Source organism: Tachypleus tridentatus, chromosome 1 (genome assembly GCF_004210375.1).
Source record: "Tachypleus tridentatus isolate NWPU-2018 chromosome 1, ASM421037v1, whole genome shotgun sequence".
Lineage (NCBI taxonomy): Eukaryota > Metazoa > Arthropoda > Merostomata > Xiphosura > Limulidae > Tachypleus > Tachypleus tridentatus.
Genome location: NC_134825.1, coordinates 17,988,786 through 18,003,836, shown reverse-complemented (window position 1 = coordinate 18,003,836; position 15,051 = coordinate 17,988,786). Strand labels below are relative to the sequence as shown.

The 15,051-nt window shown below is 34.0% G+C and overlaps 1 protein-coding gene across 2 annotated transcripts in view; it reads right to left on the bottom strand.

Moving 5' to 3' along the window:
• The window catches only part of LOC143244087 (trafficking kinesin-binding protein 1-like), a 142,765-nt gene that overhangs the window by 114,661 nt on the left and 13,053 nt on the right, over nt 1-15,051 (bottom strand). The window contains exon 1 of one of the 2 annotated variants that reach the window (XM_076488182.1): nt 897-1,043. The exons of the other annotated variant lie outside the window; for it this stretch is intronic. Within the exon in view, the coding sequence (XP_076344297.1) occupies nt 897-920 (24 nt within the window). The 5' untranslated portion in view covers nt 921-1,043. Of the gene's footprint in view, nt 1-896; nt 1,044-15,051 lie in introns of those variants that run through there. 2 annotated transcript variants of the gene reach the window in all.

Sequence of the window (15,051 nt, the reverse complement as noted above, 5' to 3'; positions counted from 1 at the left end):
CAACTCTTGGGCTACTCTTTTACCAATGAATATTGGGATTGGCCGTCACATTTTAACGCCCCCACGGCTGGGAGGGCGAGCATGTTTGGTGCGACCGGAATTCAATCCCTCGACCCTCAGATTAGGAGTCGAACGCCTTAACACGCTTGGTCATGCCAGGCCCTAAATATGACATATAGGATAAAGATCTGACATCGGATACAGGAAGCTGACATCATTTGATAAAATATTACAGAAGAGCGTCTACTTTTGTTAAAATATTACAGAAGAGCGCCTACTTTTGTTAAAATATTACACAACAGCGTCTACTTTTGTTAAAATATTACAGAAGAGCGTCTACTCTTGTTAAAATATTACAGAAGAGCGCCTACTTTTGTTAAAATATTACACAACAGCGTCTACTTTTGTTAAAATATTACAGAAGAGCGTCTACTCTTGTTAAAATATTACAGAAGAGCGTCTACTTTTGTTAAAATAAGTCTTAGAATATCCAACATCATGAGAATGGTAAATTACTACTTTAATTTATCAATTCATGAGTTAAAAAGCGGCACCTAAATTGTCATACTTCCACCCTTTATTTAATTATCTTTAAACTTAAAGCTTTGGTTTTATCACTAAGATTAACCAAGTAAGCTTTCTACGATTCTCGTTGAAAATGTAACATATATGTATCAATAATATATATATTCACTTAAAAGCTTCTATCGTTTATCAAATATAGAAAAGAACATAAAATCAATATTACCGATGTATAATGGCAAAAATATATATACATTATATAAACACTTCAACGAAACTGTAAGGTTTGCCAGTTATTGTTTATACAACTGTTTTAAATCTGTCGTTTAGTGCTAATGTTTATCTATACTATAAAGACTAGAATAGTTACATACATATATTGTTATGTATCCAGTCATCCCTCATGCCTCCAAGTCTTACTACGTCTGAAGTTCTCACGCTACAGAGTTCAACCTAGTCTATTACAACTTGAGCACTAATCTTCTACAATATGAACTCATGTCCGTGTATCAGCTAGGCTTAGTGACTTCGTCACGGTTGTCCTTACATGACGATTCTTACAACAGGTTTTCGAGGGTAAAACCTTTCTTAAAATCCTTGTCGCTAATTATTGCGATCTACAGACTTCCCCCAAGTTTCAATGTATCATATTATTTGTTTTAACATTATAAACGCAATGCTAAAACAACGCAGAATTTAAACACTGTAAAGAAATCCTAACCCTTCCCAGCACTCAATACAGACGATTAAATCTCCAATTACTTTATGTTTTATGCTCAAGATTGGATAGCACGACGTGTCGTACACTTGCTTCAAGTTCGTATTTTAGGTAAAACGATACCCGTGTTTCTTAAGCCTAATTAAGGTGTTGCAACTCGCACAATGTAAACAAACCAACTACAAAACGTTGCTTGACCACGCTTTCTGCTCGGGTTACAATTATTCAACTGATGAGTTGTCTCAAATACTAAGAACAAAATTGAACTTCAGTCTATAATTAGAGTTACCAGTGGAAACACAATACATACAATACACATTTTACCAGTATATGAAGCTTAGCTTATACTTTCGATCTGTTCTTGCTGTTGATGAAAGGTGGCATTCTTCGCCTTCGGAAGAATTGTGGGTGGTAAGGAGGTAATTGTCCCCCTGAATACGTGGTGCAGAAATAAATAAAATAAGATGTAACTAACAGTTACACGAATTGTGTGTAAATATACATGTGTGTGTGTGTTATGATATTGGTTATTTTATAACTTCGCTCTCTTTAGTTTCGGTCTCCTTGAGAATGTTGTCTCCTCCCTGTAGAGTTGCTTCACCTATTTCTGTATTACTTTAAGCATCCTTTAGACTAGATAATTCAAAATACTAAACTAGTATCACAATTTTACAAATTATTGAAAGTCCAGGACCCCTGTGTAGGTAAAAACAACAACAACTCAAAACACCATACATGTAACATACACTCCACCATCATACAAAGTCTTTGCCCTTGTCCAAGGCTACTGATGAAGGATGGAATTCATTGAAACCGGTATAACTCAATGACAAGTAATAAAAACGAATATTTTACTCTTTTTTTTTTTTTTACAAATAACACATATTGTGTTAAATTTAATAACGTTTTGATTGCTACTTTTCATGAACCATATCCAACCCTATATCATTTCGGAATTATCCAATGATGACTCATCATAAACAGGATCATTTTTATTATAATAGCACAAATAACAGTTTCGTCTGCTCCTACTACAACAGTTTTAAAACTACTCGAGTGTCGTATCACCTTAGGCCTTTTATACTGGAATCTGAAGTTACAAGAACTAGAGGGACACATAACGTTGATCATATTCGCAATTTAAAAACATAAAATATGTTCGTAAGCCCGTCATTATTAATGAACACGAAACATTTTTGGTAGAACAATAAGGAATAATGTTCTACACACGTCCATCAAGATTAATTAAAATCCGATCATTTTTTCACTCAGTTTATGAACAAAAATAATGTGAAAAATTGGTTCGTGTGTTAACAGATAGGGATTTTGTTAGATTTTCGTGAGGTCCGTATGTTAACAGATAGGGATTTTGTTAGATTTTCCGTGTGTTGAGGGATTTTGTTAAATTTTCGTGAGGTGTGTGTTAACAGATAGGGATTTTGTTAGATGAGTCCGTGTGTTAACAGATAGGGATTTTGTTAGATTTTCGTGAGGTCCGTGTGTTAACAGATAGGGATTTTGTTAGATTTTCGTGAGGTCCGTATGTTAACAGATAGGGATTTTGTTAGATTTTCGTGAGGTCCGTGTGTTAACAGATAGGGATTTTGTTAGATTTTCGTGAGGTCTGTATGTTAACAGATAGGGATTTTGTTAGACTTTCGTGAGGTCCGTGTGTTAACAGATAGGGATTTTGTTAGATTTTCGTGAGGTCCGTGTGTTAACAGATAGGGATTTTGTTAGATTTTCGTGAGGTCCGTGTGTTAACAGATAGGGATTTTGTTAGATTTTCGTGAGGTCCGTGTGTTAACAGATAGGGATTTTGTTAGATTTTTGTGAGGTCCGTGTGTTAACAGATAGGGATTTTGTTAGATTTTCGTGAGGTCCGTGTGTTAACAGATAGGGATTTTGTTAGATTTTCGTGAGGTCCGTATGTTAACAGATAGGGATTTTGTTAGATTTTCGTGATATCACTTTGAACTTTACCCTCCAAAAATTAGTTATTTCTAAGTTGAGTTATAATCCAACTGTAACCAGCTTTTATTCAAAACCATCTAGGTGTTTTCAGGAAATCATGTTTACGAGCACACTGGAGTTGAAACATAACCTCCATCTGAATTGTGTTAGTTACCTGCACTGACATTTATAATTTAAGTCAACTCTTATGTTACTCTTTTACCAACGAATAGTGGGGTAAATGATGGTTGATTTTTACTTTTTATAATTAAATCTAAATAAATGTTTCCTGAACATGTTTGTTTGTTTTTAATTAGTTTTAATGCAGTAACAATATATGAACAGAAAATATCCATTCTTTATTTGCTATTTTATAAGAAAAAAATATATGTTTGTGTACATTTGGTTGTGTTCTGTAAGCTGTTCCTGATTATAATTTTGTCTTATATTTATTTCATGCCCAAATGTTCTTCTTGATAAAACCTTATAAATTGAACCATGGGACAAACTAGTTTTCTAAGAAATATTCCTCCATCATCAAATGTCTGATTCTGCAAGTTATTAGTTGTGATGACAAGGGCAATGAATATGTTATAAAAACAAACTTACGAAAACTTTTCAATAAAAATTTCAATTTTTTTTGTAATTTTTAAAAATCTTTTACTTCCAGGTGAAAAATAAAGCAATGTGAATTGTAGCGTCATCTGTTGAATTAAAAAGATATTTAAATCGTTTTGACGCATAACGCTCACTCGTGCTTAGTATGTAATGTGATATTATTCCTGATTTATTCTATAATGGTATTTTAATTTTTCTAATATTCGAAAAACGTGTTGTAGATACGATACAGATAACTATAATAATAAAACAATATTAAGTTAAAATTCTAACTGTACTGTGATTTTAACACAAGACCTCCACATAATGGTGAGCACGACAACAACTGTGACAAACAATCTTTGTGATCGAATGTGAATAAATAATTCAAATCTCTAATGTTTTTGTTATTGTGGATTTTCCTAACATGGTAACACCTTGCTCAAAACATTATGAGTTAATAATTACGAAAAAGTTATAAAAATCCCCACTCGCGTGGGATTTGAACTCGAGACACACCATGTGGCGTTACCAACAACAACAGTATTACACTTTTTTGTGAACCTGACGATGACCGAAGAAGGTCGAAACGTTGTTCGCTCTTCTACGTAAAATATTTTCTCAACCCAAACGAGCCTTTTTTGCATATATATTACACATGGAGATGATTTTTTTAAACATATATATATTTTGAGAGAGTTGATGTCCTGCAAAGTCACATCTTGTGGTAGCGAGATACATCTCAAGCATTAGGAAATTATTTTTCAATTTTTTCTGATGCATCACAGTTCGCACGTTTTAGTAACAAGGCACACTGAAAATTTTATTTGTCTCTCTTAAAATGTTTTTACACATTTTTACCTATTGCGATGGTTTAATAGAGTTCACATATAATCTGTAAAACAGATAAGTAACACATTTTGCCAAAATACTTCCAAACTTCACATGCTTATTTTTTGACTTAAGAATAAATACAATTAAATGGTTTACTGAACAAATTAATGAAACCTTTGATGAAGACAATTTGGCCTAAGAAAGTGTCTTTTACAAATTTGAAAAGGTTAATTTAAGACAATGATAATTAATAATGTATGATGCTAAAATAAATAAATAATGTAACGTATATAAATTCTTACTATACTTTTGACAGTTGTGACTTAAGTAAAATTAACGATAAATTACTCTCTACCTTCAATATTATCTATTGAGCCTTAATGACCCTTAAGGTTTTGAATGTTTATTTGTTTAGTTAAGTGTGTGTTTTTAATTATGATAGTTTGGTTAACATTTCTACTGTATATAGTTCTGTTTATGTATTTTGTTTTAATGTACATAATTTTGTCTCTCTTGTGTGTGGTGTTCATCCAGTCTTCTAGATGCCTTCCAGGTCACTCATCGTATTGAAATACCCAGGGTCTCAGAACCTATTCATTAACAACCTAAGTCTCACTCTGACCTCAGAAAAACGATGGCAACTGATGCTCCTGCATCACCTGCTTCTGCTCTGAAGTTGGATTTTTCCAACAGTTCACTTGCAGTAAACAAACCCAGTTTTTTTGTATGATGTATGCTGCTGTGACTTTATGTTGAATTTACAGTTTCATCCCATCCTACCACTTTTACTTCAGCCTCCCCTTCCACTTCTTCTATTGACCTTTTACCTTCTACACCTATGAATAAAGGTCATGTGCAGTGACTTTCCTTGTTTATTTTCTCTAAGTTGAGCTTCCAGTTTTTCTCCACAAGTGCACTTTTTCTGGATGTTTCAAAGTTTTGTCCACGTGCGGATAGTTGTCAACTTCTTTCCCCAGTAGGGCCATTGTCAAGACTATTCATGGAGAAGAAAATTATTTATAATCCATGAATCCACTTCTGATCCACATTCTGGTTGACAGCAGTGATATATTACCTCTTTCGGTATGTTGCCTTTACTATGTGAGAAAGACCTCTCTTATGATTGCCATTGCTAAGTGTCCCAACATACCTATTTGTGACCACTGCCAAGGCCCTCACTTTGTTCCTCATTACACACACTTAGATTCAACTCTTCTCTACAATAGGTATCAGCAAGGTTATAGACTACTTTTATCAGTATCGTGCTAAACCTTTGCCTCTACCTATCACCCTACAACTCTTACTCATGTGGGCACTACTGATTCATTCATTGTTCCTTCCAACTCCCTTCCTACCACTGATGATATCCTTAGATTCACCACTCTCACATTTCAAGATCTTCACCTATTTCAACGACCTTTTGTTCTTGATTGTGTCCAAGACAATCCTTGAATTAAATATGCAAGCTACTCACTCTGGTCTTAACTATAACTTTCATTTGACTCCTTTATATGGTTTTACCAGCCAAGGCTATCTCGAGACCACGTGTTGATTTTTGCATAAATAAATATCTGCTGCTTCTACACTAAAACCACTTCTAGAAATATCGCTTGATGAGGTTTCTTACGATCGTCCTTAATGAGTTTTAAACCATTCCAAACTACCAAATTATGCGATTTACTTTTAATCAGTGTGACCATCCACGATGTATAAGTGTTGATGGAGTTGCAATGTGTAGCTATTTTTGCCTCCCATACTGTATACATTCTATTTATGCCAAAAGATTCTCTGAACATGTCCTTTATAAAGCTCACTTTCCTTCTCAGATCATCACATTCACTGTTGTAAATGTTCGTTCCAAGTAACCAACTCCTCTTGATGATTTCTTCTGTACTCTAGATGGTTAATTTTGTGGCTATCATATAATGGTTTATGTCAGTATCCACGGTCAAATATGTATTGAACTCAATCACTTTTGTTAAACTTTGTGAGTTTTTCTTTTGTTACCAACCGCTTTTAGTCCATGTACATCGAATTATACAGATGATATTGTTCTTGGTCCTTCCAAATTAGTTCCTCTTTCGTCCATCTTCATCCATTTACCTGTTAACAAGACAAAGATCATTTTTCTGTTTGAGTCCATCCACAAAATCAGTATAACAACACCCACTGATACATATTGGTTTTTATACTGTTTTCCAAACGTCTGTTGAAAAAGAAATGTCATTCTCACATTCATAGTATTGTCTAGCAGCTGGAATTGACATCTTCCTTACAAGACAATGTAATCTGATTTGCCATTGGTCTAGAATTACTTCTTACCTTCTGTCACTTCTCTTCCTACTCATCGTCCGGCTTGACCCTTTTTCTATCTATTTTTACAATTTTCTGTCTTAATGGAGCCACAGTATTGTTTATTGAAATGTAAATGTACTGTTTTTAAGCTAGTGTAAAAAGCTTTCCATGCCTTCTTCCACTAGACATTACGTGACACATTTAATCAAGAGAAAGGATGTACGTGTTTCATCATAGCAGATGAAAACAAGAAACTTCGCTTGGATTAACTGAACAGACCTTTAAAAGTTGTCTCTACTTACATTACCGATGTAGTTTACACTAATTAAAGATGTTTTGAAGCTTAAAACATTAATTTTTGTTGTTGCTATTTTTTAAAGCAAACACACCGCTGTGCCACTAGGGGGAGAAAAGGGTTAAAACCTGTGTCCATGTTGTTGATTGGAGTGAAAAGTTACCTTTAACTGCTGCACCGCATCCTCGGGATGTTGAATTATAGGTTGCAGTCTAAATTTTCTTGACGTAATCAAATGATGTGACAACTGAGAATTGGAGCAGATTATAAAAGTATTTGGATATCTAATCTACTAAAGCATTGTTTATCGATCAGTTGTTATACGGTTCGGATATCCGTTGCAACAAACATGCTCGCCCTTTCAGCCGTGGAGGCGTTATAACGTTACGGTCAATCCTACTATTTGTTGGTAAAAAAGAGTAGCCCAAGATTTGGCGGTTGGTGGTGATGACTAGCTGCCTTCTCTCTAGTCTTACATTGCTAAATTAGGAACGGCTAGCGCAGATAGCCCTTGAGTAGCTTTGCGCGAAATTCAAAACAAACCTTGACATTAAAAAGAACGCTTACCTATAGGAAAGTGAGCCTCAAAATATAATTTTCTTCTTTCGAGTGTTCAGCTATAAATTTATTTTCTTGTTGAATTTCATTTAGTTTTATGAGCTGCTCTGGGGAATGAATCACAAAACGACGTGACATATATTTATTTCAACACTATTAACCAAATATATATTAGAATTGGTTTGTTTTTTGGAATTTCGCACAAAGCTACTCGAGGGTTATTTGTGCTAGCCATCCCTAATTTAGCAGTGTAAGACTAGAGGGAAGGCAGCTAGTCATCACCACCCACCGCCAACTTTTGGGTTACTCTTTTACCAACGAATAGTAGGATTGACCGAAACGTTATAACGCCTCCACGGCTGGGAGAGCGAGCATGTTTGGCGCGACTCGGGCGCGAACCCGCGACCCTCAGATTACGAAGCGCACGCCTTAACGCGCTAGGCCATGCCATCTATGTCATAGATTTAACTTCGTTTTATGTCTTAAATTATGATTTCGAATCGCTGTTAAAACATGCATTCGTGTTTCCAATCTTTGTTTTTGTTTTATTTTTGGCTTGCATACGATACTCTCATATTTTTATATGGGTTCCCGATCTGAAAAACAAAAAGTAGTAAACCTACCGAAACTCTTGTTTTGGACTAACAACAAAGCTGAGTTCTTTTGAACCTTAAGGGCTCACAGCACGCTGTCTGAATTAAGTTGTAGTTCGCTACGTGTATAATGTACGCATGAATAAATATAAGTATAGCTTATATTTCTGTTTAACCCTAAAATTCCTTGTTTCTCCGCACACCAATGACGTGTATCAAGTTTTAAGCAATGTAGCAGTAAAAATCATATTGTTTATGTGTTTTACAAAACTTTATTAGTAATCAATCATAAAGTAAAAGAATTCACTATTTGTAAACTAAATTAATATTTTGTGTATTGTGAAACTTAATTTTAAGCTAGATCGCATGGCTCACGGTAATCAAAATAGTCAGACATGTATGTTTAACGAGACATTCTTAAACATTGCTGCTTTCTTCACACATATTGTTAGACTAAATAATGTTGGTGGTGTCACCAAAGTAGTCTGGAAGTATTGTTACTTTTACACAAATTATGGAAAATATAGAAATATATATATGTAATTTTAAACAAATACTTACTATAATTATGGTATGCAATTATATATATATATATGCTCTTTAAAACAACTTTTTCAATAAAACTTTGGATAACTATGAATAAATGTAGTTTTATTCAACTCGAGTTCCCTTTTATTAGGAAAATTAAATTTCTTATTTAACAACAACAAAAAAAAAAACATAGTTGTTGTAGTAGCCAGTAGATGGCGGGTAATGCATACCTTCAGTAGAGTGTCAGGTTAACTTACCAGTTTTTAAATTTGGGGTTAATAGTTGCATGTTGTTAAATAAACTAAGCCCGCCAGTAAGAGAGCGGTATATCTGAGAACTCGCACACCTAGAAACGGGGTTTCAATAACCCTGGTGTGTAGAGCACGATAGCTCATTGTGTAGCTTTGTGCTTAATTTTAAAACAAAGAAATTAAAATTATATATTTTCCTATTTTCTTTCTTTTTCTACAAGAATAATTAATCTTGTTTTTTTTTTTTTTTCGCACAAAGATACTGGAGGGCTATCTGTGCAAGCCGTCCCTAATTTAGCAATGTAAGACTAAAGGGAAGGTAGTTATTCATCGCCACCCACCGCCAACTCTTGGGCTACTGTTTTACCAACGAATAGTGAGATTAACCGTCACATTATAACGCTCCCACGACGAGCATGTTTGGCGCGATGGGGATGCAAACCCGCGACTCTCAGATTACTAGTCGCACGCCGTAACACGCTTTGCCATCCCGAGCCGTAATAATTAAGCTAAAAAACAAAACACGATTATTATATTAGATGTTACTTTATTCAGGTAAACTTACGACAGCCTCATGAAGAGATTTGTTCTGAATGAGGCATTACATAAAGAGAATAGAGCAAGCCTGAACTATTTATCTTTATAACATGTTTTAAGGTATAGTGCTATACACACGATATAGAAGCATATTTATTTGTTTTATAATATAAAATGTATAAGTGTAGAAAATATGTCTGCAATAAAAGTTTTAAAAACCTCACTTGAAAATTTACGTACCAAATAAATAAGTAAATAAAACTTCTCATTTTTAACCTGATATTAAGAGAACATCATAATTTTGTTGACTGATTTTGTATACCGGAGGAAAAAACAGAATTTTTCTCTACACGTCGTGAATTACATGAAAACCAGGTGAACACTTGGAAAGTTAAAACATGTAGATCCACTGCTTCCACATAGTATATGAGTATCAAAATACATTATATTGTCCTAACCGTAGCTTTTCTGACCATGTCATCTGTAAAATATTACATTGTTTTCAATGTAGCTTTTTAAATATATTATAAATTATATTAAATATATTTTAAATACATATTTTATTGTTTTCGATCTATCCTTTCTCGCCATGTTATCTCTGATATTGTATTGTTTTCAATGCATCGTTTTAGTTACATTATTTTAGACATTGTGTTAGATATACACGACTGCTTCATTTTGAGCTAGAGAGATTATTAAATTTAATTATTTATAGAATCGATAGTTTATCGTAGGTTTGTTTTCTTAACCTTCTACGTTTTTGTCGTTGTTTCCAATGAATATTAATGCATAGTAATATCCCGTTAGTGTGTAGAACATTCTAGATATCTGTCAGACTATAAACACGCATAAAAATTGCAGCTCAAGTAAGTAAAACAGAGTCAGATAGAATACATAGATCTAGAATAAGTGATTCTGAACTTAGGCATAAAGAACATATAGTGCGACTTCTGAAGTAAAATTATCACAGGCTGTATTATAATAACAGAGGATAGAATAAATAATTTGTTTTTTCAAATGTGTTCTAAAGTAGTTGAACCAACCTGTGTGGACTTTGGCCGAAAGAGAGTTTTAAAGTTCTGAATACAACTGTGGTGATTAACCATGTAAAAAACATTTGTATATACGTTTGACGTTTTTAATATATTATTTTAACACAAGAGGACTATATGCGGTTTTTTATTGTTGAAATTTATCGCCAACAAGTCACAGGCACCTACTATAAAGAATCCGTCCCACTCATATGCAACAACCTGAAACATTGTATTATCTTCAATCTAGCTTTCATTACCGCATTATTTAAGGTATTTTATCATCTTTAATGTACTATTTCTTTCCATGTCACCTAAAGTATTGTATAATTATTAAATGTATCATTTCTAACCATGTCTACACAATGGATTATCTGTGCTCTGTTCACCATGAGTATCAAACCTAATTTCTGGCGTTGTAAGTGTGCAGACATACCGGTGTTCTAATAGGGGATAACCACGTCACCTAAAATATTCTTATCATCTTATCTTCTGTGCAGCATTTTTACCATGTAATCTTAGACATAATATTATTTTATGGAGTCACCTTTTTACGAGCTCCAGTTTAAATAATCAGGAATAGAGAAATGAAAACGAATCAGCTTTCATTTGAGACAACATTTAGGATATTGTTGTTTATGTATCTTTTATATAATGCATTAATCTATTGTACATTGTTTAGTAGCTTTATTAGTTTTAATATTATGGATCATTGTTAAGTTACTTTTTAAGTTTCTTCGTCGTAAAACGTTGTTCAGTCTTTTGGTAGTTGATGGGTTCCGTGTATACCAACATTGTAGCCAAATGTGTTAAACTAAGGTAGGGATATAACGGCTATTAACTGGTAATGTTAACGTAAAGAACAATGTAGTGATTGTTTTCTTTAACGAGGGATTACTAAGTAATGTAAGAACAGTTGTTAACTAGTAAGGACAGAATGGTTTTTTAACTGGTAATGTTAACGTAAACAACGAGGTAGTGACAGTTTGCTTTGTTAACTGAGTTACAGACAAACTATTCCATAACTTTTAATGTTAACAACAAAATGTTTACAGAACAGAAATCAAAAGTCTGATAAGAATAATGAACCAGCATTATTTAACAGTTTAGCTGTTAAAATATGTCATATGGTATGTTATATCTTATATGAGTCAGCAACAGCTAATGTCTTACAAAATACCTTTCCACATCTTAACATGGTCAACGCATGACGTACATGCTAAATACGAAAGTGCTCGGTAGGCCTAATACCGTATTGAGTGTTTTTGGTTAAAATGTTATGCGTAAGCAATATTATGACGGCAGGGGAACATTAGGTACCACATAACACTGGTTACAGTCTTACGTTAGATTATTCAGGGTTACTAAACACGCGTACTAAAACTTTCCGTTTCTTCTCAGTAAATATATATATATATATATATATATGTATACACACTTTTTTTTTACTTTAGTTCTATTCAACAACGTATTGTAAAACTTGAGAAAATGGATATGTTCTGAAAGTTAGTGTGACAGCCGTGACATTTTTTGTACCATGCTAAGAAAACAACAGACAGAAATAGAAGAGTTATTTATTCAATGTGCCGTTGTGTTTACCTTACTGACGTACAGAGGGCGGATATTCCGAAAAGAAGGGGCGGACCTGAAACCACATCAAGTTTGCTAGTATTTTAGTACAAGAAGTAACAGTCCAGACAATTTTTGCTGGAGGTACAATAAAACATTGGTTATTGTACACTCACGTATGTCAGTGACACATATATTTATACTTCTACCACCTAGCGTCAGTATAAGAAAGCTTTATATAATGGTTTTTTGGAAAGCTTTCTTTCCAAAAATTAAGTACATATAAAACAATGTATGTCCGTTTATGATAAAACCTAAAGGGCTGTTTCTTAGGTTTTACAAATTATTACGTACTGGACTTAATGACATTTATTTAGACACGTGCGTCTTAGGACTTGGAAGTTTAAATCCCGAAAATGCACGTGGAAGACATTTATTTAGCTCACGCAAGAAAAGAAACAGAAAAACGAAGCTGCTATTAATGTCAGCTACAAGGCTTAAACCCCATGTGTCTATGTATATACTAACTTTTCCTTCAAGGAAAGCTAATTCCCCATCAACACCTCGCCAGGATCCCTGGAGAGTCATTTTTAAATTGTTTCAACATTCACACACACAAGACAGCGTGTAAAGACGTTATACGAGAAACTTAATCCAATGCCAAGGCTTAGGTATTTTAGCCAATCACTTGTATAGACGTTCCTTTAAAAAACAGTTGAGATTACTACAAAATTCTTCAGTAGTCATAAAAGCTTTAGAAATATTGATTTTTTGGCATTTCATAACGGTTTATTGCTATTAAATTTAGTTTTGTACAAATATGTTACTGTCCTTACCAAAAAAGATTACGGCACATCTTACATAACGTTTTACACGTAAAACTGTGAGAAAAAATCATGTTTCTTATTAGTTAAAGACGCCATGTTTGATTCTGTTTGGCTGGTATCACATACTAAACCAATAATCTCACTTTACATATTTGAGAAGTACCAGACCGTTTAGCGTTGTTGATGCGTTCATTCTACATAAAAGGTCGTCGAGGGCAAATAAAAACTTAGCTTGATAGAATAATGAAGTTACAACAATACTTTCCTTAGCCTTTCAAAAGTTGAAGAATAGACATCAGAAGACACCCTAAATTTCATTCAAAATCAACAGTAACTTGAGTTTGAATTTGACTTTAAATCAGGAGATAATAAAATCACAAAAACAGGTTTATTGCTTCAACATTGCACACAACGTATTTTCAGAATCGGCTTTTGTGACCACATTCTGCAATATGATCCAGTTTCTCCTATTTCGTGCCAAAGCACATTGTATGTCCTACTGACATAGTCTCGTAAAAATAAACCCTGTCCTAACCTTGGTAGTTAAGGTATATTTATATATATATATAATTGTAAAACGTTCCAGTTTAACGAAAGTTTAATTTTTTTTTTTCCATTTTTTGCCCACCTCAGGCAAAATAAGCTTGCCATAGTTGGGGATGCATAGGCGGTCTTACCTATTTGGCAAACTGGGTAACTGCTCTGGGCCCCACGTATGGAAAGGCCGCTATAGTATGCCATTTAATATACTTCTGAGTTTTCTTATCATTATGAGGCCCCATTTAAGGAATTCTGGCCGGGGCTACAGAAAAACTGATCGCGCCTGTTGAAATGTGATAGTGCTGTTAGGTGATTTTGAATCCTGTTTTCTGTTGTTTGTTTTTAACTTTTTCTGTTTTTTTCATATAGTTAAAGAAGCATTTTCCTCAAACAAAAAACGGTGACGGGATCTTACTTACATTTCCAACTGTAAATAATAATTAAAAGTGAAACTTAAAATTATTTACTTTAACAAGTTTTTTGTGTTTTACTGAAACAAAGCTGTGAAAATTGTTTGTTTTGTTTTTAAATTTCGCGCAAAACTACACGCAGGCAATCTGCGCTAGCCGTTCCTAATTTAGCAGTGTAAGACCAGAGGGAAGGCAGCTAGTCATCACCACCTACTGTCAACTCTTGGGCTACTCTTTTACCAACGAATAGTGGGATTGACCGTCACATTATAACTCACCACGGCTGAAAGGGCAAACATGTTTGGTGTGATCGGGATTCGAACCCCCAACCCTCAGATTACGAGTCAAACGTCTTAACCCACCTGGCCATGCCGGGCCTTCATGTAACTATAAACGTACTATTAAACTTTGCTGGTCTTAGGAAATCAAACTTAATAAACAAATAATAAAAATACAGAAAAGAAAAATGTTCGAAAATTATAATATTAAATACAACACATGTGTTGTAAATTCGTAACGTGTTGGAAAGGTAGGTTTTTCATTAAATTTTTAAACATGTAAATATATTTTATTAAAACACCCACAGCTATATGTCTATAACTCTTCACTTTTCATCTCCATGTTAACAGAACACCCAACTCTGTTCACGCTGTCTACAACTATTTACCTTTCATATACGTGGCATTACATTACCACCTTCTGGACCTGTTCAATATGATCGGCAAAACTTAGAACACATTACAATATTTTCCGCCGCGCATCTAGGAACCATTTAGCACAACAAACAAGTATATATATATATATATATATATAACGTAACTACTTGAAAGACCAGTACGGTTTTAAATATATATATATATATAATTGGCTTTAATTTCCTTGCATTTCAAGTGAGTCTTTTCCGTACAGTACGCATAATGAGTTGATAATAAAACTCGAAGTAGGTCGTCCTACATTCCTTCTAGTGGTGGGGAGGGAAGAAAGGGGATA